The sequence below is a fragment of the Populus trichocarpa genome, chromosome 1 (genome assembly GCF_000002775.5).
Source record: "Populus trichocarpa isolate Nisqually-1 chromosome 1, P.trichocarpa_v4.1, whole genome shotgun sequence".
In the NCBI taxonomy this organism is placed as follows: Eukaryota; Viridiplantae; Streptophyta; class Magnoliopsida; order Malpighiales; family Salicaceae; genus Populus; species Populus trichocarpa.
The window spans coordinates 38,128,092-38,155,807 of record NC_037285.2 but is presented as its reverse complement, the minus strand read 5'-3'; the positions used below and the strand labels follow the sequence as shown (position 1 = coordinate 38,155,807).

Here is a 27,716-nt window from a genome sequence, read left to right as displayed (position 1 = left end):
TTATGGAGATTTGAAATTTGTTTTGCTTTAAATTAATTTTTTTTATGTTTTTGGATCGTTTTGATGTCAAATATTTTTTAAAAAATATAAATAAATATTATTTTAATATATTTAAAGTAAAAAATATTTTAAAAAGTAATCATTGATACACTCACAAACACTTATGATGACTAACTTATTAAATAAAAATTAATAACAACACTAAATAATTTTATATAAACAAATTTTTTTTCATAAACTTTTTTTATCCTGGTGCGGGCAATAAAGTCGTGCTATCTATATACTATAGACCATAGTAATCAGACCCGGCCCAGTCCAACGAGTCAACCTGGGACCCGGGGCCTTGGCCGGGTCCGTTTCATTCAAAACTCGGGTCAATAATTGGCCCGGAGAAAACAGTTCGACCCGCCGAGTCAACCTGGAATCTGGGTGACTCGGACAAAACCTGGTAGAGCCCTTTTTTTATTAAAAAAAAGTGTTTTTTCTACTAGTCAGAGACAATTTTTTTTTTCATATTTTTCAGTTGGTTATTAATCAATTTCAAAGCTCACTATATAAATACTAGAAGAATATTTTATTTTCTCAATTTAAATTTGAAATCTTTTAGTATATATACTCTATGTTCACAAGAAAAAAGTTATGTTTTTCATTGTGGGATAAAAAACTTTTTTGATTTAAATACTTCAACTTAAAAGAATAATATAATATCTTTTCAGTATGAGATAAAAAAACCTTTTAAAATATTTTTTTAAACTTTATTATTTATAACATATATAACTTATATCCACACACACCAGGTTTTGAAAGTTAGCTATTATGAAAGGGGTTTTGAAAGTTAGGTTTGAATTGGGTTTTGAAATTAGTTATGAATTTGTGATTATTTCAAATGATTTTCTAGTTTTTTCTTTTTCATTTGTGTTAATTAATAATTCTTTAACTTGTCTCTAACTTTATCATTATTAGCTAACGAGTTAATTTTATTATCCATCTCTTCTATCAATAGTTTCTGAATCTTATTGCCATTGCTAAGGCTTTGACGATCCTAGTCTCCAAAGGGGATGTTAATGGTTCAGTGTGTGTGGAATCAGACTCCATTAATGCTTTAGCTTGGGTTGTGGGGGCGGTAGAAGTTCCGTGGAAGATTAGAATTATGGCTTTCTAAGTTCTTTGGAGAGGTGGTCTTAAAGCGTACCCCTAAAACTGGAGATTCTATTGCAGATGGTTTGGCAAAACGCGGCAGTAGGAGAGCATCTGACTTGGTTGTATGGTTGTAATTAAGATGTAGAGGGTGGCTCCACATGTGCAGTTGGTTGTACTTACCATTCTGATAAGATAGCAGCAGAAGACAATTTGTTCAGTTTAGGATTTTCCTAGCCCTCCCTTACCTGAAGGTAGAATGGATGAGACCTGGACGTCATACATCAACACAACTGTGATTTAACCTTCGCGGACCACTTGACTTACCAAGCTCTGGCTCGAAAGCAATTCCTTGTAAAAAATACTCATATCACACATGGAGTAATGGAAAATGGCCAGAATCTAGACTGATAATGAAACGCGAGATACTATCCAACTACAGGACAAGTATGATTATCAAATAAAGACTCCTGTCCTGAGCGGCTGACGCTAAGGTTAGCCTCACAACTTCAACTGAAACTAGATCATATATAGAAGAGAAGCAAATTTACCAACCAACACTCGATAATGGAGCAGCTTCAAATTCCCACCTCCTTGGTCCTTCTCTCATCACTCCTCTTTATCTTCATGGTATTAAGGATACTCAAAAAGTCGAAAACCAAAGACTTCACTCCAAATTTACCCCCAGGTCCACGGAAGCTTCCTGTGATAGGAAACTTGCACCAGTTATTTTGTTCTCTACCCCATCACCGCCTGCGAGACTTGGCCGAGAAACATGGACCTATTATGCACCTTCAACTCGGCCAAGTTCAGACCATTGTTATTTCTTCTCCAGAAACTGCTGAACAAGTGATGAAAGTCCATGATATCAACTTCGCTCATAGGCCCCATCTCCTTGCAGCACAAATCATCTTTTATAACTGCACAGACATAGCGACTGCAGCGTATGGAGACTATTGGAGGCAGTTGCGGAAAATTTCCATCCTGGAGCTATTAAGTCCTAAACGTGTGCAATCATTTAGATCTATCAGGGAGGAAGAGGTATCCAGTCTTATTGGAAGTATTTCTTCTAGTGCAGGATCAATAGTCAACCTTAGCAGGATGCTGTTTTCTGTAGCATATAACATCACTACGAGAGCAGCCTTCAGTAAATTGCGGAAAGAGGAAGAGATATTCGTTCCGCTTGTTCAGGGAATAATACAGGTGGCAGCAGGTTTCAATATAGGTGATCTTTTCCCTTCCATCAAATTGCTTCCATGGATAACTGGGATGAGATCCAGAATGGAAAGGTTGCATCAAGAAGCTGACAGGATACTTGAAAGCATTATCAAAGAGCATAGAGCTCGCAAAGCGGAGGGCAATTCTAGTAACGAGAGTAAAGCAGATGATCTTGTAGATGTTCTTCTAGATCTCCAGGAACATGGGAACCTCGCCTTCTCCTTAACTACCGATAATATTAAGGCAGTCATCCTGGTAAGTGTTTGTATTGCTGTACATTTGGTTTTGCATGGTCTCAATATTTGCTTACCTCAATTTGATTATCGTGTCTCGCTCTCAGGACCTTTTCATTGCTGGGACTGAGACATCATCAACTATTCTAGAATGGGCAATGTCAGAGCTGCTAAAGCACCCTGAAGTGATGGAAAAGGCTCAAACAGAGGTACGAGAGGTCTTTGGCAAAGATGGAAGTGTCGGTGAATTAAATTACTTGAATATGGTTATCAGAGAAACTATGAGATTACACCCTCCTCTCCCTTTGCTGCTTCCAAGAGAATGTCGAGAGGAGTGTGGAATAAACGGATACAATATTCCCATTAAATCCAGAGTCCTAGTTAATGTATGGGCAATCGGAAGGGATTCAAATTATTGGGTTGAAGCTGAGAGATTCCAACCAGAGAGATTTCTTGATAGCTCGATTGATTATAAAGGGGTTAATTTTGAGTTTACCCCATTTGGTGCTGGAAGAAGGATGTGTCCAGGCATTCTGTTCGGCATAAGTAACGTCGATCTTCTACTAGCAAATTTGCTCTACCATTTTGACTGGAAGCTCCCCGGTGACATGAAGCCAGAAAGTCTAGACATGTCTGAAGCTTTTGGTGCCACGGTTAGAAGAAAAAATGCTCTGCATTTAACTCCTATTTTGCACCATCCTCATCCTGTTAGATCTTGAAAATCACAAGGAAAATGATCTGAAATCTGCTTTTGTTATGTGTTACCTTATGCCAATGGTGTTGCCCAGTCACGATAATTATAGTAATAAAAAGCTGCTTATTTTTCAGTGTTATCTTTAACTTTTCCCAGAACTTATAATAATCCTACACTTTGATCCAAATTCCGTCCAAAATAGCTGCAGTATGAACTGTTAATTTAAGTTATTGATGTAGAGACTTGGACAGAGCTGGCTGTAGAAATAGCTTACATAATTCTAAAGCTTGAATTATAATTTCTTCAATATATTAGCTTTTAAAAATAAAGATTGGCTTTTCTGTAGAGGGGCCGGTCCATTGACTGGAATAAATATTTTAAAAGAGAAACTGAAAATAAGTTTATTTATTATGATTTTTTTTTATAATGTGATGGACCACCACTACCTAATCCAAGCAATAAAATAATTCCTAACCAAGAGGTTGTCAGACGATAATGATAACAAGGAATATACCAGGAAGTACTTTTTGTTAGATTCCATCAATTCAGAGCTCTTGTTTTTGAAATAAAAATATTTTTTAAAAGATTTATAAATTAATTATAAATTCTTAACAGATTGCCAAATAGAATGTATAAGACTTGAAATTTTTAAATTATTATTTTCATTCCGTTAATCTTTCAAAATACTCAGCAGGAGTTTGATTAAATATTTTGATTGTTATTGACATTTATTGTAAATTAAATTCATGTGCAAAACATTGATTTTCTAAAAAATTTATACTTTAATTTTAATCATTAGCTTTATGTCTAGGGATGCATGTTTATATATAATTATTATATATGATATAACAACCACCAAAATAAGAGACCTAATTATTAAAAAATAAATTCTTCATTAATATGATTTATTGTCATCTAATTTATAAGCATAAAATGAGAGTTCCATTTATAAATAATTTATTGAGTCTTTAGTTAATATATATCAAATATGTTTAATGCTATAAAAATCTGGTCCTAATTAACTAAACTTGTATGTGTCATATGAGATGCTCATGAACATGTAAGATTAGAGGTAATAATTAGACGAGTTTAAATAAAGAGTTGTCATCTAATTAATCTAGAAGTGACATAAAGATGTGATTGATAAACTATATTATTTATCTAATTTAATTTATTTTGACTTGTAGAGTAACTTAAGATCATATAAATTAAATGTGATCATAACCCACTAGGATATATAAGCTATATTTCTCAAATTAATTAGGAGGGCTATTAATTTGCATGAAAATAGTGAGAGAATAAATTATAATTAAAAATATCATCTAAATTTTGTTATAAATATTTATATAAAACTAATACATGTTATTTTTATATGAATGAATTGATAGATCACTATAAGTAGCAATATGTCATTGTATAACATACTTGATGTAAACAAATTGATTGGATCAAATTTCTTGAACTAGTACCACAATATAAGACCTGTTCTTAAATAAGGAAGAAGATTATGTGTTTTTGAAAACCCAATTCCTCGTGTCTTTGATATGGACTTTAATGATAAAGTGAAAACTGAATATTAATATCATATTAATGATAATAGGCAGGCTATAATTGTAATGTTAGCCAACATGTCATATAAAATTCAAATACAATATGAGAATATGAATGAACATGTTGTGATTATGCATCTTAATACGTTTTTTTGATACAACTTTTAGGATTAAAAGGTATTAGATTTCTAAGAAATTGTTTTACTACAAGATGACAAAAGGTTTTTATGAACACCAATGTAATGTTTATGATTGAAAATTATCTTTCTACTTCACATGACAATTCTTAAGTATTCGGTATCATATGATGTTTTCACATTTGTAAGAATGTGTAGGAACTAAAGAGAAGTAGAAGATTGTGTAAAGATGAAGTTGATCTACGAGTTGATAATGGAGCAATATATATGCTTTAGCTGTACAAACTTATTATTTGACTTTACAAAGAGGGATAATACTAGAATTTCATAATTGTTAGTTTGTTTCAATATTTTCTAGAAACATCATATCTATCTTATTATAAAAGAGATAAAAAAAAAAGTATACACGATACTAATCTCGATTAAAGTAATTGGACTGAGAGATTTTAGGGGTGTTTGAGATTTAGTTTTAACATGCTTTTCATGGAAATTTGAATTTGTTTTTGCTTTAAATTAATTTTTTTTTGTGTTTTTGGATCGTTTTGATGTGCTGATATAAAAAATAAATTTTAAAAATATAAAAAATATTATTTTAATATATTTTCAAGTAAAATATATTTTAAAAAGTAATCATTGACACACTCACAAACACTTATGATGGCTAACTTATTAAATAAAAATTAATAACAACACTAAATAATTTTATATAAACTATTTTTTTTCATAAACTTTTTTTATCCTAGCGCGGGCAATAAAGTTGTACTATATATATACTATATACCATAGTTATCAGACCCAGCCCGACCCAGCGGGTCAACCTGGGACCCGGGGTCTAAGCCCCCAGATAAATATTCATGACATTAATATGGAAAATTTTTATAAAGTTGGGGTGAAAATATTTAGAAAAGTATTTTAGAATTTTTTTTTTTAAAAAATTAATATATAGTTTTACGCGAGAACGACTCTAATAATCGGTTTAAGTCTGTATATAATCACGCAGTTTTTAACCCAAAAGGTACCTAATTTTAAGGAAAATTGGTAGGGATGGAAGTCCCCAATAAATTAATTAAAATATTGATGATTTAAAAAAATAAAACATTGAAAAATTCAGATTTTTAACGTATATAATTTTACTTTATTAAATATAATTTTCAATATAATTATTGAATCAAACTTACATTTTACAATTAACCTCATAACATGTTGCTTTAACTTGGACAAAGGTTTCAGGTCAATTGAAATCTAAAAATATCATACGAAATTATCAGTAACTACGGGCGTACCTGAAAAATATATTGAGAAGTATAATTAGTAACATTGTAAAAAAAAAAAAAAAAAAGAAACACGTCAGCTCCCATTTAAATGGGAGGGTGACTCTAAAGAAGAATATTTTGTTCTTCGTTTTAAAGCCATCCGAAAGTAGTAGCAGAGAAGAACAAATGTTCTTCACCATCTCAATCCTTCTCCCGTCACTTTTATCCAAGCAAAACCATGGAAACTTAAATACTTTGGCTGGAAGAGTGAAACCATGATCTAAACATCAAGCTAGAATAAATAGTGGAGAGAGAGGGTGTAAAGGTAGAGAGAAAGTGAAGAAATGGAAGGAAAATGGAGATTTGAGGTGGAGATCCGGTTTTGGGTTCGAAATTTGGCATCAAAATGACAAGGAAGGTGTGCTTAATCCACCTAGCTTACTTTGATTCCAATTACGTAAGTTCTACTAATAATTTTTAAATTTTGCTAGGTAGGGTTCTTGATTTAATTTTGGAGGAAATGCAAGAGAGTAATAAATTAGTGAAATAAACATGAAATACCTTAAGGAAGTGTAAAATTTCAGAAAAATTGATGAAGAAGATTTAGGAAAAAGGGAGACCATAAGTGTCGGCCAAATGGAGAAAATTGAAGGGGTTTCTTAAGTGTGAATTATGTGTGTGTGTGTGTGTGTGTATATTGTTGTGTGAGCTTGAAAGTATGTTAAAATAAAAACAAAAATTGAAAAGAATATTTAATGATATGGGAGTATTAAGTTTCGGCCAAATGGCATGTATGGAGGGGAGAAATTTTCCAATTTTGTTCTAGGTGTGTAAGTATGTGGATGATTGAAAACTTTAAGGTGAATGTGCAATTGAGCAAAGTGTATTGTGAACTAGCAATGGAGAAAGTTAGGAGACTTTGTATTAACTTGAACACATGGAAAATATTGTAAGAGTTGGAAAGAATGTTTAACAACTAGGTTGCTTTTGGTTTTGACTAAATAAAAAAATAAAATAACAATAGGAAAGAAGTCAAATGATGATATGCAAAGTGTATGTGTAATTACGTAACTGAAACTATAAGCATGAATATGTTGTTTAAATGAGACTGGTTAAAACAAAATCTTAATACCAAAACTTTGGACATATGCAATGATGTTGTAAAGTCGATGGAAGGAACCATGAGCAATTAATCTTAGTGACTTGGAATTGAATGCCCATTTTAATGATTTTGAGATGTACAGAGAGAGGTGAAAGATGTTTTCAAAATAGCCAAATTGTTAGTTTAGAGAAATTGGAAATAATTAAGGAATTGTATTGAATTATTCTATTAATGGGAAGGTATATAAGATGATGTGATATTAATGAAATGATGTGTTTGAGTGTCAAGGAAACATGAACATGAATTTTTATTGGGTTGCGATGTTGTGTTGGGCATGTATTAAGGAAATTTGAAAAAAAAATCTTAGTGTGTTTATTTACATGGAAGAGTTATTACGATGTATGGATATGCTAGCGATTTAATTTAATTCATGGTGTAAGTAGTAATGGTTGTATGGTTAGGGGTTGCAGGAGAAACATTCAGAAAGAAACCCGACTTTTCAGAAGCTGGGATGACGAGAGTTAAGGTAAGGAATTGACCCACCCTTTCCTTTTTAATTATTTATACATGATTTTATAATGTTAGAATTATAATGGTAATTAAATTATATAGTGTATTGTTGTTGTTATTGTTAATGGAAGGCATATGCCTTCGAAGTAGAAATTGGTATGTAATTTGTAGTTAATCGCATAAGAGATAATGGGTAGTCTATTATGAGATGTGATTTACTGTAACGGCAGATAAACCTTGTATATATTATTTTTTACTGCAACGATAGAATTGCTATGCAATAATTATTATCGATCGCATTGGCGGGATTCGATGTATGATCCGTTACCGATTAAAACGGTGGAAATCGTGTGTAATTTGTGTTAGACCGCCATGTAATCGTGTGTGTGTGTGAGAGAGAGAGAGAGAGAGAGAGAACTTCAAAATAACTGACGTGTGAGATAGCCGGCATATGAATAGATATTGTGTGGAAACTAGTTCCTTGGTTAATTGGACTAGTGCCCTGGTTAACAGGCAAATGGAGAAACTGGTGCCCTGGTTAATGAGTAATTGAAGAAACTGGTGCCCTGGTTAATGGACTAGTGCAGAAACCGGTGCCCTGGTTAATGGGTAATTGGAGAAACTGGTGCCTTGGTTAACGTGACTAGTGCCCTGGTTAATGGGCAAATAGAGAAACTAGTGCCCTGGTTAATAGGCAAATGGAGAAACTGGTGCCTTGGTTAATAGGTAATTGGAGAAACTAGTGTCCTGGTTAAAGAGATTAAGTGCTCTGGTTAATGGACTATTAGAGAAACAAGTTTCTTGATTAATGGGATTAGTACTTTGATTAATGGACAATTGAAGAAGCCAATAATTTGGTAATTGAACAAATATCCGGTTTGGACTAGAAAGGACATTAGTATGCCCTTAGTTTGTGCTAACTGTATTGATTTGTAAAGTTAAGGATAAAATAAGAAATTAAGTGTTTAGTAATTGATAGGGTAAATATATAAAAAAGATAATAGTAAATAATCATTGTGTATAAAGCTGATTGTATTTGATATTAAATAAAATATCAGGTACCTCGCAGTATTGTGCGGAGTGGTAAATTATGATTGTAGTATTGGATTAAGATATGGATGAAGATGCCGATAAATTGGTAAAGTTCAAGTATGAGGAAAACTCCACCGGAATTTCAGTAGAGTGTATATTAAATTATTTTAAAAAGACAGTTATGCATAATGATTTTCGAATGGTCGGGGTTGTCATATTAAGGGATTAGTAAGTTATTCGGCTGACCAATTGCCTGCAACAATAACATGTAATGAAGCAAGGTGTACATGAGTTTGATTGTGCTGACATGTTAAGGTTTGGGTATTAAAATATCCCCACGGACAAAGTTTAATGGAAAATAAAAATAATATGAGCACGTCTTTTAAGTATAAAAGTGGTGGAAGTTTATGTGATAAATTATAAATAATAGAAATGGACATGAAATATGTGGAATGAATAATGAATCGAAGAAATTTCTCAATATAACAAGGGTGTTGTATGGACTGATGTACCATGTATCATAGATTTAATAAATGCTAAGGAAACAAAAAAACAACTTGAATTACATATGTTGTGAATTAAATGACGATGTGAATTAGACATAATTACGCAATGATTTATTATATGGATTAAAGATGGTTTTGAGAGGAAAAGATCATACGATTTATATGTGTTGAGAAAATAAATTGTGGTGTAAATTTCATGTGATATGAAATAATAACATAAACTGAATATATTCATGAAATGAAAAGAGTTATGAAAGAAATTCAAGGTGAAAAGAAACATTGTATGAAAGTGTTTGAATGATTCCGAATCTCCGATCAATTTTAAAGTTGTGAGGAATAAATTGTATATTGATGTGTTCAACTAGATTAAGGAAAAAGAAAAAAGAAAAGGAAAGTTATCATGATATAAGAATGATAATGTGATGAATAAGATGTTGGAAATATAACTTATTAAAGAACGATGAAGATGTATAATGTTGGAAATTAATGTAAGATCAATGTTCTTAAAAAAATATGTATGAAATTGGTTTTGATCATATAGTTATTACACGTTAGTAATTAGGATGATGCAAATGTTTATTATGAATTAATTTTTAATTTTTAATTTTTTGTATGTCACAGGTAAATTCTTTTGAGGACATCAGTTTTTTAGGGTCACCGAGTTATCTAGTTTTATGCAGAAAGAATATATGTATTTTAAGAGAAAGATAAACTTATAAATAATTTATGTGAATATAATTTCAACAAGAGTTGTAATAAACAATGTTCTTTAAAAAAAAATTATTGAAAGGTTGTTGAGACTTTTTTTATAAAAAAATAATTTACTTGTATTTTTTGACATACTCGATCAATGAAAATAAATATAAACGCATGAGAATGTGCACGGTGTTACACGGGGCCTTGACCAGGTCCGTTTCATTCTAAACCCGGGTCAACAATTGGCCTGGAAAAAACCATTCGACCTGCCGAGTCAACCCGGAATTGGGTGACCCGACAAAACCCGGCAGAGAACCTTTTTTATATATAAAAAAGTGTTTTTTCTACTAGCTAGTTTATATTTTTCAGTTGGTTATTAATCCATTTCAAAGTTCACTATATAAATACTAGAAGAATGTTTTTTTTTCTCAATTTGAATTTGAAACCTTTTAGTATATATATTCTATGTTCACAAGAAAAAAAAATTATGTTTTTCAATGTGGGACAAAAAAACTTTTTTGGTTTAAATACTTCAACTTGAAAGGATAAGATAATATCTTTTCAATGAGAAATAAAAAACCTTTTGAAATAATTTTTTAAACTTCATTATTTATAACATGTATAGCTTATATCTATATGGATTGTTTCTTAATTTTTTTTATATGAAATATTAAAATCTATTTCTTTTTAAATTAATTCAAATAAACCCATGTAACCTAGAACCTGATCTTTTGACTATGTCAATCCGAGACCCGAGTTAAATATCTATGCTGTAAATTTTTTTTCTTTAAGGTACATAATAAAGCACCCCCCTCCCTAGTTACCACACGCCTATTTGCCTTTTATGTTTGGATTAGTTTATATGTATTTTGATTAATCTTACAAACCCCGAAATTAACGATCATATAAACTTTATAAACCCATTCATCACAAATGGGACGTTGATGGCTACTCTTAACGAAAAACAAGGGGAGGGAGACTTTCTGTGTGTTTCCTCCTGTCATATTGGTATCGAGGAGAGTCAAATATGGCTGAGCTTATTGCCATTGCTAAGGCTTTGAAGATCCCAGTCTCCAAAGGGGATGTTAATGGTTCAGCCGTGTGTGTGTGTGTGTGGAACCAGACTCCATTAATGCCTTAGCTTGGGTTGTACCTACCATTCTGATACCGGAAGGTAGAATGGATAAGACCTGGACGTCATATATCAACACATGGAGTAATGGAAAATGGCCAGAATCTAGATGCTACCCAACTACAGGACACGTATGATTATCAAATAAAGACTCACAACTTCAACTGAAACTAGATAATAGAAGAGAAGCAAATTTACAAACCAGCACTTGATAATGGAGCAGCCTCAAATTCCCTCCTGCTTGGTCCTTCTCCCATCACTCCTCTTTATCTTCATGGTATTAAGGATGCTCAAAAAGTCGAAAACCAAAGACTTAACTCCAAATCTACCTCCAGGTCCACGGAAGCTGCCTGTGATAGGAAACTTGCACCAGTTATTTGGTTCTCTACCCCATCACCGCCTGCGAGACTTGGCCGAGAAACACGGACCTATCATGCACCTTCAACTCGGCCAAGTTCAGACCATTGTTATTTCTTCTCCAGAAACTGCTGAACAAGTGATGAAAGTCCATGATATCAACTTTGCTCATAGGCCCCATCTCCTTGTAGGACAAATCATCTTTTATAACTGCACAGACATAGCGACTGCAGCATATGGAGACTACTGGAGGCAGTTGCGGAAAATTTCCATCTTGGAGCTATGAAGTCCTAAACGTGTGCAATCATTTAGATCTATCAGGGAGGAAGAGGTATCCAGTCTTATTGGAAGTATTTCTTCTAGTGCAGGATCAATAATCAACCTTAGCAGGATGCTGTTTTCTGTAGCATATAACATCACTACGAGAGCAGCCTTCAGTAAATTGCGGAAAGAGGAAGAGATATTCGTTCCGCTTGTTCAGGGAATAATACAGGTGGGAGCAGGTTTTAATATAGGTGATCTTTTCCCTTCCATCAAATTGCTTCCATGGATAAGTGGGATGAGATCCAGAATGAAAAGGTTGCATCATGAAGCTGACAGGATACTTGAAAGCATTATCAAAGAGCATAGAGCTCGCAAAGAGGAGGGCAATTCTAGTAACGAGAGTAAAGCAGATGATCTTGTAGATGTTCTTCAAGATCTCCAGGAACATGGGAACCTCGACTTCTCCTTAACTACCGATAATATTAAGGCAGTCATCCTGGTAAGTGTTTGTATTGCTGTACATTTGGTTTTGCATGGTCTGTATATTTGCTTACCTCAATTTGATTATCATGTCTCGCTCTCAGGACCTTTTCATTGCTGGGACTGAGACATCATCAACTATTCTAGAATGGGCAATGTCAGAGCTGCTAAAGTACCCTGAAGTGATGGAAAAGGCTCAAACAGAGGTACGAGAGGTCTTTGGCAAAAATGGAAGTGTCGGTGAATTAAATTACTTGAATATGGTTATCAGAGAAACTATGAGATTACACCCTCCTCTCCCTTTGTTGCTTCCAAGAGAATGTCGAGAGGAATGTGGAATCAACGGATACAATATTCCCATTAAATCCAGAGTCCTAGTTAATGCATGGGCAATCGGAAGGGATTCAAATTATTGGGTTGAAGCTGAGAGATTCCATCCAGAGAGATTCCTTGATAGCTCGATTGATTATAAAGGGGTTAATTTTGAGTTTACCCCATTTGGTGCTGGAAGAAGGATGTGTCCAGGCATTCTGTTCGGCATAAGTAACGTCGATCTTCTACTAGCAAATTTGCTCTACCATTTTGACTGGAAGCTCCCCGGTGACATGAAGCCAGAAAGTCTAGACATGTCTGAAGCTTTTGGTGCCGCGGTTAGAAGAAAAAATGCACTGCATTTAACTCCTATTTTGCACCATCCTCATCCTGTTAGATCTTGAAAATCACAAGGAAAATGATCTTAAATCTGCTTTTGGTATGTGTTGCCTTATGCCAATGGTGTTGCCCAGTCACGATAATAATAATAGTAATAAAAAGCTGCTTATTTTTCAGTGTTGCCTTGACAGCTGGATTGAACAAGTGTTATCTTTAACGTTACCCAGAACTTGTAATAATCCTACACTTTGATCCAAATTCCGTCCAAAATAGCCGTGTGATAATCGTTCTTCTCTTTGAACACCAAACCTCAGAATGGAATTGCAGCGAAGCAATCTTCTGGCTATGTCACTTCCAACAGGCAGCTGGTGTTTCATCTCCAAAGGGTAGAGCGTCTCCCCGGTCCGTCATAGATTGTCTAACCAGAGGTTGCATGATCGTCTACGATTTTTGTTTATTGGTGTATATATGAAGAATCCCATTTTTTAGCCCTCTGTCAGTTACAGAGAGTAATTTAACGAGGAATTCGTTGTAGATTAGCTCATTTAGCCATTATGTATACTCGCTGTGTAGTTATCGAAGACTAGGTCCTCTTCTCCTTAGTCTCCCTTTCCTTTCATGTCCAATGGCAGATATTAGACACTCCATTCAATCTTTGCACCATCTTTCTTTGTCTACTTTTGTTCAAAGAATTGGATCGTCAATATTTCTTTCTTTTCCGTTTTGTTTAGAAAAACATCGCAATAATCTTCATTACAACTAGCTCTGTTTTGCAATTTCCCGTTCCAATGTCTGTGTTGAACAAAGATTTCTCAAATGTCACAATCAACCACGTGAAGGAGAAGCTTTAAACAGAGTTGTCAATGTTTTATGCCTTCAAGAAACCTCATTCTCATGCCATGACTGCCATCTCTCATTCGTGAAATGTCCATATCATATGGACCACATACATAGACCACTTGTATAGATTTTGCCAAAGACTTTCTTGTACAAAATCGCAACTGCTACTACCATAAACCACATCCACTCTCGTAGAGCAATTTGCAAGTAGTGTTTCTGTGGAAATGAGCTCATGGAAGCCCGTATTAAGAAGTTCTTTAAGTAATTATGAGATTCCATCAAGATTTGCAGCTTCCATTCTGATCTGCCAATCTTGTAAGTCGCCATCTAATATTATAGTTATTAAAAACCCTGACTGGTCAATAAAAATTTTATAGTACAGAACTGGTTACGCGAAAGAAAAGATATTATTACCCCTTAAGCATCCTGCATGAGACAAGCTGCATTGCTGGTTTTGTCATAAATTGCTAATATTTTGTTGGTTTATGCTATGATGGTTTGCGTGTAATATTCCTGACTCTAGTGCTAGTGAATATTCAACTACGGAAACTTCCAACTTTGATGTTGGTAAATATTACGTAGTTATAAAAACGAAATAAATTTAAATTAGTATTTTTATTCCTGATTCTGTCATCAGTGAATAAACAAATAAATTAAATTTTTTTATATATATAAATAATTTTTTTATTTTTTTGGGTTGATTTAGATCCAGCCGGCCCAGTCTGATCACTAGCGTAGGCCAGTGACCAGGCAATTTTCACCCGCAAGCGTGCGTGAATTGTTCACGCACGCTTGCTACAGTCACCGTTTAATTAAATCTCTAATGCACAGTGCTGGTGAATTATTTTGCAGAGCTTGAGACACTTGCCTGGGAGCAGAATGAAGGCGATGGCGTGCTGTGCTGGACGAACGACGCTGCCTCCTCTTGCTCTGTTTTTTTCTTTTGCTTTCTTTATTTCCTGGTTTGCTTCTGTTCGTTCCCACCCTGTATAACCTCTGTATATTCTCTTCTTCCTCCTCCTGTTCGTTCGTCTCCTCTCTGTTTCTAGCTTCGTTTCAGAGATGAAGCAACGAAGATGGTGATGATACCGGTTCCCTCTGGTGGTTCTTCTTTTCTTCTTGTTTTTTTTTGTTTCCTTTGTGCTCTGCCTCCTGTGTTTGTTCCCCTCCTGCGTGTTTTTCTCTGTTCTGTTCTGTTCTTTTCTCTCTCTACTGGTCTACTGCGCTGCTGATGCTGAGAAGCTGCGCCGAGGGACTGCCGTTGAATGTTGCAACTAGGTTACGATGCTGTGAAGAAAGAAAGTAGTCGCTGCTATTGCTGGACTGAGCTGCTGCAAAAGGAGGAAATGGTGGCTAAGGAGCACCCGTTGTCACCGCTGCTGTTGTTGGAGGAGCGCATGCTGGACGACTCATGCATGCTCACTGTGCATGGAGAGGGCGTTGCTGCTGCTGTTCACGACTAAGGGGGCAACGGACGTCGACGCGGCCAGGAGTAACACCGTGAGACTTGCTGGCAGAGGTTGCTGTCACCGGGGAGAAGAGAGGGTATTGTAACACCGGCCGAATTACTGCAGGGGAGCTGGTGTCGGGTGGTGGACGAGAGAAGGGAGACTGCGCTGGAGCTAAAACCCAACCAGGGGAGGGATTCTGGTTTCTTCTTTGTTTATGAAACGTGAACAAACGTGGACAAATTAGAATCAAATTGAAAGCAAATAATTATTTTAAGAATTATCTCGAAGATAATAATTATCTTGAAAATAAGAATAGAATGACAAAAACACATTGTAATCTCTAGTTTCCATGCAAGCTAACAAATTATATTTTTCATCGAAATAAGTCTCTGATATTTTAATTTTACATTTTAAACCCCGTAAAATTAAATTAAAACCAATGGGCCAAAATTGAGTTACAATAATTAATATGATCATGTTAACACTTTATAATAAGCTATTAATGATAAATCATCCGATTGGAACCTCCTTTGTGTGTGGTTTTCAGTTGAGTAATAAAAAGAGTTTATATTACATTTATTTTTAATACCATTAGTGGATCCTCTAACCTTGATATTTGTTTTTATCATTGTTTAATCCTCACATTAATCTTACATCTCAAAGTCCTCTTTAACTTATTATTATTATTATTATTATTATTATTATTATTATTATTATTTGTAATTTATATAGTTAACCTCCATGTGGTTCGACCACGGTCTTGCTGGGTTATTTATTACTTCGACACTCCTACACTTGGGAGAAGACATCAACTCTTTGATCGTGTCAGATACCCACTCCTTCGTATAGATGATTTGTTTGATCAGTTGCAGGGAGCTCAATTCTTTTGTAAGATCGATATTCGATCTGGGTATCATCAGTTGAGGATAAGAGAGGAGGACATTTCGAAGACAACTTTTAGAACTCGGTATGGTCATTATGAGTTCTTAGTGATGTCTTTTGGGTTGACGAATGTGCCAGCAGCTTTTATGGATTTGATGAATAGAGTGTTTTGACAGTTTATTGATCAATTTGTAATAGTTTTTATTGATAATATTTTGGTGTATTCGAGGTCTATAGAAGAGCATAAGCAGCATTTGAGAATGATGCTTCAAACTCTACGAGATCATCAGTTATATGGCAAGTTCTCAAAGAGTGAGTTTTGGTTGGAGAGTGTAACATTTCTTGGGCACGTAGTGTCAAGGAATGAGATTGAGGTTGATCCTCAAAAGATTGAAGCAGTTAAGCAGTGGCTTATGCCTACTTCGGCGACAGAGATTAGAAGTTTCTGAGGTTTGACCGGCTACTATCGGAGGTTTGTGGAGAACTTTTCTTGGATTTCTGCATCATTGACTAAGTTAACACAGACGAATGTTAAGTTTCGGTTGTCTGAAGCTTGTGTGAAAAGTTTCTTAGAGTCGAAGTAAAGATTGACTACAACGCCTATTCTAGCAATACCATCAGGTTCTGGTGGTTATACAGTGTATTGTGATACTTTGAGAGTGGGGTTAGGATGTGTTCTAATGCAGCATGGCAAGGTTATTACCTATCCTTCATGGTAGCTGAAGAAGCATGAACAGAACTATTCTACGCATGATTTAGAGATGGCAGCTGTAATTTTTGCTTTGAAGATTTGGAGGCACTACTTGTATGGCGAAACTTGTGAGATCTTCACAGATCACAAGAGTTTGAAATACATCTTTCAGAAGAGGGATCTAAATATGAGACAGAGGAGATGTATGGAACTGCCGAAGGATTATGATTATACCATACAGTTCCACCAAGGTAGGGTAAATGTAGTTGCCGATGATTTGAGTAGAAAATCATGAGGGAGCTTAGCTCATATTCAAGAGGTTCAAAGACCTCTGATTAGGGAGCTGCATGAATTAGTGGATGAAGGAGTCAGATTTAACCTTAGTGAAGCTGGAGCAATGATTGCTCATTTTCAGGTTAAGTTAGATTTGTTTAATAAGATAAAAGCAGCTGAGAAGAAGGGTGATTCACTACTCAGGATCATAAATGAGGTTGAGCAGGGTAAGGCTGCAGGTTTTGTGATTGGTGATGATGATGTGCTGAGATATGAGAATAGGCTTTGTGTACCTGATGTAGATGACCTGAGGAGAGAATTGATGGTAGAGGCATATTAAACAGTTTACACAATGCATACAGGTTCCACCAAGATGTATAAGGATCTTAAGGTATGTTATTGGTGGAATGGGATGAAGGCTGATGTAGCAAACTTTGTTTCTAGGTGTTTGACCTGTTAGAGGGTAAAGGGTGAACACCAGAAACCTCCTGGATTATTGCAACCATTATTGATTCCAGATTGGAGGTGGGAAATGATCACAATGGACTTTGTGACAGGTTTGCCTAGAAGTCAGGAGGGTTATGATTCGATATGGGTGATTGTTGACAGGTTGACAAAATCAACCGATTTTCTACCAGTTAAGATTACTTATGGATATGCAAAGTTGGCGGAATTGTTTATTAGCAAGATTGTGTGATTGCATGGAGTGTCAATCTTGATAGTGTCAAATAGAGGTCCACAGTTTACATCGCGGTTTTAGGTGAAGTTCCAAGAAGCTATGGGTACTAAAGTGTAGTTGAGTACAACTTTTCACCCTCAGATAGATGGTCAATCTGAGAGGACTATTCAGATCTTGGAGGATATGTTAAGGGCTTATGTTATGGATTTTGGGGTTGGTTGGAGTAAGTTCCTACCATTAGTGGAATTTGCTTACAACAATAGTTATCAGGCTGGTATAGAGATGACGCCTTATGAGGCTTTGTATGGTCGGAAGTGTAGATCACCAGTTTGTTGGTTTGCGGTTGGTGAGAAGAGGCTAATGGGACTGGAGTTGATTCAGATTACCTCAGAGAAGATAGAGGTAATTAGAAAGAAGCTTCGAACAGCTCAAAGTAGACAGAAAAGTTATGCGGATAGAAGAAGGTGTGACTTAGAGTTTTCAGTGGGTGATTGTGTGTTCTTAAAAGTATCACCGACCAAAGGAGTATTCAGGTTTGGGAAGAAAGACAAGTTGAGTCCTCGATTCATTGGACCGTATGAGATTCTGGAGAGAGTTGGGGCAGTTGCTTATAGGTTAGCACTACCACCAAACTTGTCTGCTATTCATCTGGTATTTCATGTTTCCATGCTAAGGAAGTATATGTCGGATCCATCTCATGTGTTAGAAGTTCATCCCATTGAATTGAGAGATGATATGATTTATGAGGTGCAACCGGAAGCTATAATCGATCGACAAGTGAGGAAGATTAGGTTGAAGGATATAACTTCAGTGAAAGTGAAATGGAAAGGTCATTCGCATGAGGAAGCGACATGGGAGCTCGAAGACAAGATGCATGAGGAGTATCCTCATCTTTTCGATAATCTGGTAAGTATTCAATCATTTCTATTAAGTTTTGAGGATGAAACTTTTATAAGGTGGGGAGATTGTGATGTTTTGAAATAAATAAGTAGGAAAAGGCAATAAAGCCCTTGAAGGCTTAAAAGTGGGTATAAATGAATAAGAAGTATTGTGGTAATTGAATAAACATAATAAGTATAGATAGAAAAAAAAAGAGAGACCTGAAATTAAGAGTGAAAAACTGACGGGAGAAGAGAAGAAAAGGGAAAGAAAAAGAAGAGAAAAGAGGGAAAGATAAGGGAAGGAGAAGAGAGTCGGAGAAAATAAGTTTAAAGGTAAGATTTAGGTTTTTAAATATATAAATGTGTGTTCTTTGAGCTTTAAATTTCTGTTTGATAAATGTTAGGGTTTTGAAGATTGTGTTTTGGGTTGATTGATAAATTGATTTAAATGTTATGGGTTGATTGTTGTGGGTAATGAGTTGTTTAGTTGATTTTAGAAGATTTTAGGTAAAGATGATGATTTTGATTTATGATTTGTGTAAATGGTGAATTTTGAGTTAGAAATCTTGAGATAGCTAGGTTTTCTGTGGAAATTCTGGGTTTGGGGTTGAAGATGACAAAATTTTGGTTTAGTCCCTCAATTTATGAAAATTACAGATTAGTCCCCAAACTTTGGGAAATTACAGATTGGTCCCTGGAGCATATTCCGAGATTCTGGACAGAATAAAAGATGAATTATGGGCAGAATTCCAGTATAGTTATGAATTTTTAACACTTTCAATTTGGTCCTCCCATTTGACAAAAATTACAATTTGACCCTAAAAATTTGATAAAATTCCAGAATGGTTCCTGGAGCATAATTTGAGATTCTGGACAGAAATGAGGATAAATTATGGACAAAATTCTAGTATAGTCATGAATTTATGACATTTTTAGTTTGGTCTTTCAATTTGACAAAAGTTACAATTTGACCCTTAAAAATATGATAAATTCCATATTGGTCCCTAACTGTAATATTAGATTTTTCAAATTGGTTTGATGAATAATTGAGGTTTATTTAGTGAATTATTATCAAGTCTTACTATTTGTTTTATTATGGATTAGATTTCGGGAAAACCGTTTAATTTTTGGGTTTTTGGGAAAAATGACTAGTTTAGTTTACAAAGATATAGGGTTATGGAATAGACCCTTAGCTAAGTGTATTAAATAGGTTGTATGTTCTTTCGAGTCGTTTTTAAATATGTCTCCTTTGCATTCAGACAATCCTAATATTCTACCGGCGGGACATTAATAGGATTTCCTTCGGTATCTGATTTCGAGTTCTGTTTGCTTCGAGTGAGGTGCGTGAATAATTTTTCATATGCATGAGAAATATTATAAATATTTGAGTTGTTATTATGAATTGAATCATGCTTCTTGATATATATATATGTGTGTGTGTGTGTGTGTGTGTGTGTGTGTGTGTGTGTGTGTGTGTGTGTGTGTGTTAATTATTATCCTTGTTATGATAAAGCATGATCAATTGTTGAATCTGAATTCTTGATATGAACCAATATATATTTTGAATTTACTTCTGAATTGATAGCTCCTCATTTGATTGATGTCATGAGTTGAGCCTTGAGATATGAATATGTCTATTTGATTATGATTATGAACCTATGGTATACCAGTCAGAATACCTATGCTAACAGGGTAGTGTTAGTCTTTGTGCACATCGTATCTGAACCCTAGATGGTCGGGGGAGTCACCAACCTGTGTGGACTGATCATCCCACAGTACGGAGCCTCATGCTCATTGCATTTTGATTTTCTGACGAGCTTTACCTTATGATATTCTTGTTATGGTCTATTTGAGAAACCTTCCTATAAGAACCTAGAGCCATAATTGTGTATATATTCATCATTGTTATATTACCTCGTGTGTGTATATTGAACGTTATCTACTCACTAAGTTGTTGAACTCACCCTCTCATTATATATCTTTTCAGGCTTTTAGCTTGTTAGCGGGTCATTTTCTTGGACTTTCAGAACATGCTCTTTTTTGTTGTAATTTGTGTTTTTCCTTTATGTCTAGTTAATGCTCCACAACTATAAAATTATATTAACTCTTGTATTAAGACAATTAAATTATATTATGAAGTTAGTTTGTTGTTACTGTTGCGTTGAACTCTGATTGACTTATTTGAAGGATAAGTTTGCATGTAAGTTTGGATTTGCATAGGTATGGAACCTTGAAGGGGAACCTTGCCTATGTGTCAGTCATGGATCCGGGAATCAGGTCGTGACACAAATCCTCTCTAGGGATCTGAAAGTCTTTCGGGAATAATACACAGTACAAGAAACATTGTTGCATTGTTGAATCACTAGATGGTTATAGCTAAATCTCAATCTGTGGAATACGTTAGGTTCCAAATAATCTTTTCTAACTTTTGATTCTTCCAATTCCTCCAATGCATTCTTCCACTCACATATATCAACCACTGCCTTTATGGTTCCCGCCATTGTTATAATTCCTAGAGGCAAACCAGCACATTCCCTTGCAATATCTATTGCTATTCGTTCCACTTCTAGAGAAAGTGCTCTGTCATGTCCAAGTTCTGTCTCTGTAAGTGGCTTCACTTTGATTTTGTGTTTGCTATCCATCTGTTGACAAACCCTTTTTGATCGTGTTGTCATAATCAACTTGCAACCTTTCACTAGGACAGGAATTCCCACTTTGTGTAGCTCAAAAGTGTTCCACAAATCATCTAAAATGAGAATCCATTTTTGTTTCTTCCTTAGTTCTTTTTACAATTTGACAGCTCTACGAAGTTCTTCATCTTCACTTGAAAGATCTAAGCCAAGACATTTAGCAATAAGAGTTTGCAATCTTTTAATGCTGAAATCTGGAGACATAGTCACCCAAAAAACACAATAAGAAAAGTCTTGTCTTTTTAGAAGCTCATTATGGGTATGTTGCAGCATTGTCGTTTTATCAACCCTCCCCATTCTGTAAATACCAATTGTGGAGACTGCATCATCCATTAACCAAGACCATGTCATTTTTGTATTCTATTCAAATGCTCGACCCACTAGCTTTTTAGAGCTAGTAGGTAATGGATCTCCTGGAGTCTCATTTGTGTTGCCTGTAAGCCCTCTAGAAGAGTTAGCTCCTCCACCAGGCTGCACTACCCCTCCAGTCCCATTCTCTATATCATCCTCCATTAACATTTCATTGATCTCAACACAATTTAATTTATTCACTCCCTGCATCTTCCTGGGCTATTCCCTGTCTCAGAATGCATATTTTAAGGCATGTTCTATTTGATGAGGCCCAAAACCCATTCCTCTCCAGGTCACCATCCTCTCTTGATACTCTTTAGACTCCACCGGCAGATGTTACCACCATTGTCATTGCAGCTCCATTGAATTTGTATTCCCATGCTGTACCCTCGAGGCTTGGAACCCTTTTTGCGTTTTATTCTTCATCGGGCAGGTCGCCTGGAACAATTAGACCACTCGTGAAACCCTTTGCGTTTCTTCTTCCTATCGGGCAGGTCCCTGGAATAACCCTTCGCGTTTCTTCTTCCTATCGGACAGGTCGCCTAGAAAAATTAGACCACTCACGAAACCCTTTTCGCATTTTATTCTTCATCGGGCAGGTCGTCTGGAACAATTAGACCACTCGTGAAATCCTTCGCGTTTCTTCTTCCTATCGGGCAGGTCGCCTGGAACAATTAGACCACTCTCAAAACCCTTTTCGCGTTTTATTCTTCCCATCGGGCAAGTCGCTTGGAACAATTAGACCACATGCGAAACCCTTTGCGTTCTTTTATCATCAAGCAGGTCGCCCAAAACAATTTGATCTATTTCAAAAAAAAAAAAGATGGGTCGTCTTCTAAATGACTTGTTTCTTGATTTCAACATCTCTCTCTTGTTTTTGAAGTTTTCAAAGACACTAAAAAAAAAACAAAAGTTCGTTTTGTATCTACTTTTCTTTATAAATTTACTACGCAAAACAAAGAGAAAACAAAATTTTCTAATATTTTTGCATAGTAAATATTATAAAGAGGGGGCAACTGTCATAACCCAACTTTTTACCTTTTTATTTTAGAATGATAAAAAAAATGAAAAAATGATGATGAAAAACAAATAAAAAAAAATAAATATAGAATAATTAAAATTCGGGTTAAGGGCATCATGATTGGAAGTTTTGAGATTTAATTAAACTTTGGATTAGTTTTATTAATCAAATCAAGAGTTTAATTGAAGAATTGACAAGTTTTGAGACTTAATTGGACTTGGATTTGTTTTAATTAATGAAATTAGAGGCTTAATTGAAACAATACCAAATTTTGGGGCTGATTTGGATCAAAATTGCAAGAAATTAAAATCCAATGATCAAATTGAAAAGGCAGTGGTACTGTAGGGAGTTTAATTGATTTTTTCAGGGGTAATTTTGAAAGAATTAAAAGTTTGAAGAGTCAATTAAGGACTGAAATGAAACATTCGGAAACCAGGGACTGTTTTGTAAAATGCACTGAAATGCAGGGGTCCAATTAAAGTTTATCCAGGGGCTTGCTTACGAAAATTTCAAAACTTCTAACAATCGAACGGCGTCGTTTCAAAGAGAACCGTTCGTCTTCTTCCGCTCACCAAACCAGAGAGACGGACGCCCCTGCCATCACTACTCCTGCAATAACGGTCCTGAGTCTTCATTACCAAGGGAAACGCATGCCATTCTCCGAGTCTCCGACTATAAAAGCCACAGAAGGGATGCGCACAAGAGAACGGAAAAAAAAAAGCCACGAACGGCAGAGAACAAAAAACACAGAGACGAAAAAAGAAAACAGAGAGAGGGAGAGCGTAAGAAAAGAAAAGGGAGAAGGGAGAGTAAAAGAAAAACAAAACAGAGGAGAGAAGGCAGTGGCAGTGTTGGTGGGACAGCCCTTCTACACTGTCATCGTCGTCTGCAACTGCAAGCAACAGGTTCCAGGAACCAGAGCGTTTCTTTCTTTCTTTGAGAACAGAGGCAGAGAGGAGGACAGGGAAATAAGAAACTCACAGACGAAAGCACCAGCATCACCACTGACTTCCTCTTCTCCAGCACCAGCTTCCAAAACCAGAGGAAGAAGCTAAAAAAAATAGGAGAGGAATGAGCAGCTGATAGAAGCGAACGCCGACAGAAGGGGAACGAACGAACACAGGGATCTTGAGCCAAGGATAGACGACCGAGAAAGACTGAAAAATCCGGATCGCCACCAGCTACACACATTTCTTCTCTGATTCTTGCAAATGAGCTTAGTTACTGTGCGAAGGTAATTTAATTACCTTCGCACTGTTCATGAACGCGTGAATAAGTTCACGCGTGCTTTCAATGGCCAGCCGGGTCAAGCCTGTGACCCGGCTAGGCCAGCTAGATCCAGCCTAGTCACATGGGCCGAGCTGGACCTGGTCCAATAAAAAAATAATAAAAAGTAATAAATAAATTAAAAAAATTAAAAATTAAAAAAATATGTGCATGCATGCATAAACATAAATTTATTTTATTTGTTTATCCACTAATGTTAGAGTTAAGAATAAAAATACTGAGTTAAATTAATAGCAAATCAGTCCTGAACTGATAAAATCTCAGTTGACCAGTTAAAAAATATTTTTAATAATACTGAGTTAAAAAATACTGAATTACCACAACCAGTCCTGAACCATAAAATATCTGCTGACCAGTTGGGGTACTAGTGACCATAATACTAAGTGGCGACTCTTTAAACGAGATATTTTTCCATAAAAAAGCACGATGCCAAGAATCTGTTCTTTTCATTTTCATTGAATATATTTTTAAGATCATCATGATGTTGGGTGCAACAAATAGAAAAAAATAAAAATAATTAAGAAAAAACAATTTCTCTTAAAACCTCTAGTATTAGTCTTTCTGGGTTAAAAAAACTTGTCTTTAAGTTTAAAATACTCTTGCTTGGATATGTCAATTGACAAATTATTTTTCTTTAATTAGATTATAAAATAATGAATTGCAAATCTCAAACTTGCTTCTTTAATATGTAACTCTTGAAAAAATCTATATTTTGAATAATAGAAAGTTTGTAATAAAAAGGATAAATATAATCTAAATCAATAATTTTTGTTTGATTATCGATCATTTTTATGTTGTCTTTGTACTAAACCTCATACTTATTAATAAGAATATTATTGATGATTTCATCATTATCTTTACTGTAATTAAATAAATTATTGATTAATAATTTCTAATTTTTTTAAAAGAATCTTCTCATCATCTTCTGCATGTTTATGTAATTGTTTTTTCATTAACTGACAAATATTATTTTAAAAGAGATCCTTCTCATCATTAGCTGACAAATTAATGTTTCAATATATCATGTTTTGCAATAACCTTTTTCGGCCTTATTATTCGACAATTAATCTCTATAAATTATTGAGCTAATACATACTAAATCAACACAAGAAAAACTGCAAGTAACATAGAATTCCTCCTAACAGTTACCCCTCCAAATTTTTATTATTGAATATTTTTTTAAATAATGTAATTCTATAAAAAATTTACAACTTCTCGAATAAACCTTAAAATTAATATAAATGCAGAAAAAAACCTCAAAATAAAGGAAAAGTAATAAATAAAAAAACAAAATTATTAAAAATAATATTTAATTTAAGAAAAAATAAAAATAACCGAGAAATTTTTCTCTTAAAACCCACTCCATCACAAATGGGATGTTGATGGCTAGTCTTAACGAAAAGCCAGGGGTGGCAGGGATTGGTGGGGTTTTGAGAAACTCAAGTGGAGACCTTCTGTGTATTTCCTCCTGTCATATTTGTATCGGGGAGCCAAATATGGCTGAGCTTAATGCCATTGCTAAGGCTTTGAAGATCCCAGTCTCCGAAATGGGTGTTAATGGTTCAGCCGTGTGTGTGTGCGTGTGTAGAATCAGACTCCATTAATGCTTTAGCTTGCGCTAATTTGATTGCAGGGCGTTTAGGCTTAGCTGCAATTAATTAATACTTGTTCACCGATATAATAATAATAACCTTGCAGCTCCAGAAAACAGAGTAAATAGTTTATTCCAGACAAATCCTTCTGATCTGTCTAGGATGATTCGGATTGAATAATTTATATCAAACTTGTTGAAATAGAACGAGGTAACATCCAACTACTCATATCACACATGGAGTAATGCGAAAATGAAGTAGAACGAGATGCTATCCAACTACAGGACAAGTATGATTATCAAATAAAGATTCCTGTCCTGAGCGGCTGACGCTAAGGTTAGCCTCACAACTTCAACTGAAACTAGATCATATATAGAAGAGAAGCAAATTTACCAACCAACACTCGATAATGGAGCAGCTTCAAATTCCCACCTCCTTGGTCCTTCTCCCATCACTCCTCTTTATCTTCATGGTATTAAGGATACTCAAAAAGTCGAAAACCAAAGACTTCACTCCAAATTTACCCCCAGGTCCACGGAAGCTTCCTGTGATAGGAAACTTGCACCAGTTATTTGGTTCTCTACCCCATCACCGCCTGCGAGACTTGGCCGAGAAACACGGACCTATCATGCACCTTCAACTCGGCCAAGTTCAGACCATTGTTATTTCTTCTCCAGAAACTGCTGAACAAGTGATGAAAGTCCATGATATCAACTTTGCTCATAGGCCCCATCTCCTTGTAGGACAAATCATCTTTTATAACTGCACAGACATAGCGACTGCAGCATATGGAGACTACTGGAGGCAGTTGCGGAAAATTTCCATCGTGGAGCTATTAAGTCCTAAACGTGTGCAATCTTTTAGATCTATCAGGGAGGAAGAGGTATCCAGTCTTATTGGAAGTATTTCTTCTAGTGCAGGATCAATAATCAACCTTAGCAGGAAGCTGTTTTCTGTAGCATATAACATCACTACGAGAGCAGCCTTCAGTAAATTGCGGAAAGAGGAAGAGATATTCGTTCCGCTTGTTCAGGGAATAATACAGGTGGCAGCAGGTTTCAATATAGGTGATCTTTTCCCTTCCATCAAATTGCTTCCATGGATAACTGGGATGAGATCCAGAATGGAAAGGTTGCATCAAGAAGCTGACAGGATACTTGAAAGCATTATCAAAGAGCATAGAGCTCGCAAAGCGGAGGGCAATTCTAGTAACGAGAGTAAAGCAGATGATCTTGTAGATGTTCTTCTAGATCTCCAGGAACATGGGAACCTCGCCTTCTCCTTAACTACCGATAATATTAAGGCAGTCATCCTGGTAAGTGTTTGTATTGCTGTACATTTGGTTTTGCATGGTCTCAATATTTGCTTACCTCAATTTGATTATCGTGTCTCGCACTCAGGACCTTTTCATTGCTGGGACTGAGACATCATCAACTATTCTAGAATGGGCAATGTCAGAGCTGCTAAAGCACCCTGAAGTGATGGAAAAGGCTCAAACAGAGGTACGAGAGGTCTTTGGCAAAGATGGAAGTGTCGGTGAATTAAATTACTTGAAGATGGTTATCAGAGAAACTATGAGATTACACCCTCCTCTCCCTTTGCTGTTTCCAAGAGAATGTCGAGAGGAATGTGGAATCAACGGATACAATATTCCCATTAAATCCAGAGTCCTAGTTAATGTTTGGGCAATCGGAAGGGATTCAAATTATTGGGTTGAAGCTGAGAGATTCCATCCAGAGAGATTTCTTGATAGCGCGATTGATTATAAAGGGGTAAATTTTGAGTTTACCCCATTTGGTGCTGGAAGAAGGATGTGTCCAGGCATTCTGTTCGGCATAAGTAACGTCGATCTTCTACTAGCAAATTTGCTCTACCATTTTGACTGGAAGCTCCCCGGTGACATGAAGCCAGAAAGTCTAGACATGTCTGAAGCTTTCGGTGCCACGGTTAGAAGAAAAAATGCTCTGCATTTAACTCCTATTTTGCACCATCCTCATCCTGATAGATCTTGAAAATCACAAGGAAAATGATCTTAAATCTGCTTTTGTTATGTGTTACCTTATGCCAAAGGTGTTGCCCAGTCATGATAAGAATAGTAATAAAAAGCTGCTTATTTTTCAGTGTTA

At 35.4% G+C, this 27,716-nt stretch overlaps 1 protein-coding gene and 1 long non-coding RNA gene across 14 annotated transcripts; both read left to right on the top strand.

The window, feature by feature from the left end:
• Positions 1–1,487: 1,487 nt before the first annotated feature.
• Positions 1,488–27,716, top strand: LOC112323556 (desmethyl-deoxy-podophyllotoxin synthase). 12 transcript variants are annotated; one of them, XM_052445373.1, is made up of 4 exons: positions 1,489–2,340; positions 12,051–12,136; positions 26,722–26,905; positions 26,991–27,716. In XM_052445373.1, the coding sequence occupies exons 1-4, from the start codon at positions 1,705–1,707 to the stop codon at positions 27,600–27,602; spliced, it is 1,518 nt and encodes a 505-aa protein (XP_052301333.1). In that variant the 5' UTR covers positions 1,489–1,704; the 3' UTR covers positions 27,603–27,716. The 12 variants fall into 12 exon arrangements, with proteins under 12 accessions (XP_052301330.1, XP_052301333.1, XP_052301314.1 ...); XM_052445365.1 differs by having other exon boundaries at positions 1,490–2,178; positions 11,889–12,072; positions 26,658–26,905; XM_052445348.1 differs by having other exon boundaries at positions 1,490–2,178; positions 11,889–12,136.
• Positions 6,306–10,489, top strand: LOC112323750 (uncharacterized). Of its 2 annotated transcripts, XR_002977207.2 has the most exons (3): positions 6,358–6,679; positions 7,795–7,850; positions 9,994–10,489. It is a non-coding gene; the product is annotated as an uncharacterized LOC112323750 (long non-coding RNA). The 2 variants fall into 2 exon arrangements; XR_002977208.2 differs by lacking the exon at positions 9,994–10,489 and having other exon boundaries at positions 6,306–6,679; positions 7,795–8,126.

What these genes read in the sequence shown, in the direction of transcription:
- LOC112323556 (XM_052445370.1), top strand. Translation starts at nt 1,705, where the DNA reads ATGGAGCAGCTTCAAATTCCCACCTCCTTGGTCCTTCTCTCATCACTC. An exon ending in ATATTAAGGCAGTCATCCTG is followed by an intron (nt 2,611 to 12,405) that starts GTAAGTGTTTGT and finishes TCTCGCTCTCAG; the next exon opens with GACCTTTTCATTGCTGGGAC. An exon ending in CTCAAACAGAGGTACGAGAG is followed by an intron (nt 12,517 to 27,101) that starts GTCTTTGGCAAA and finishes GAGGTACGAGAG; the next exon opens with GTCTTTGGCAAAGATGGAAG.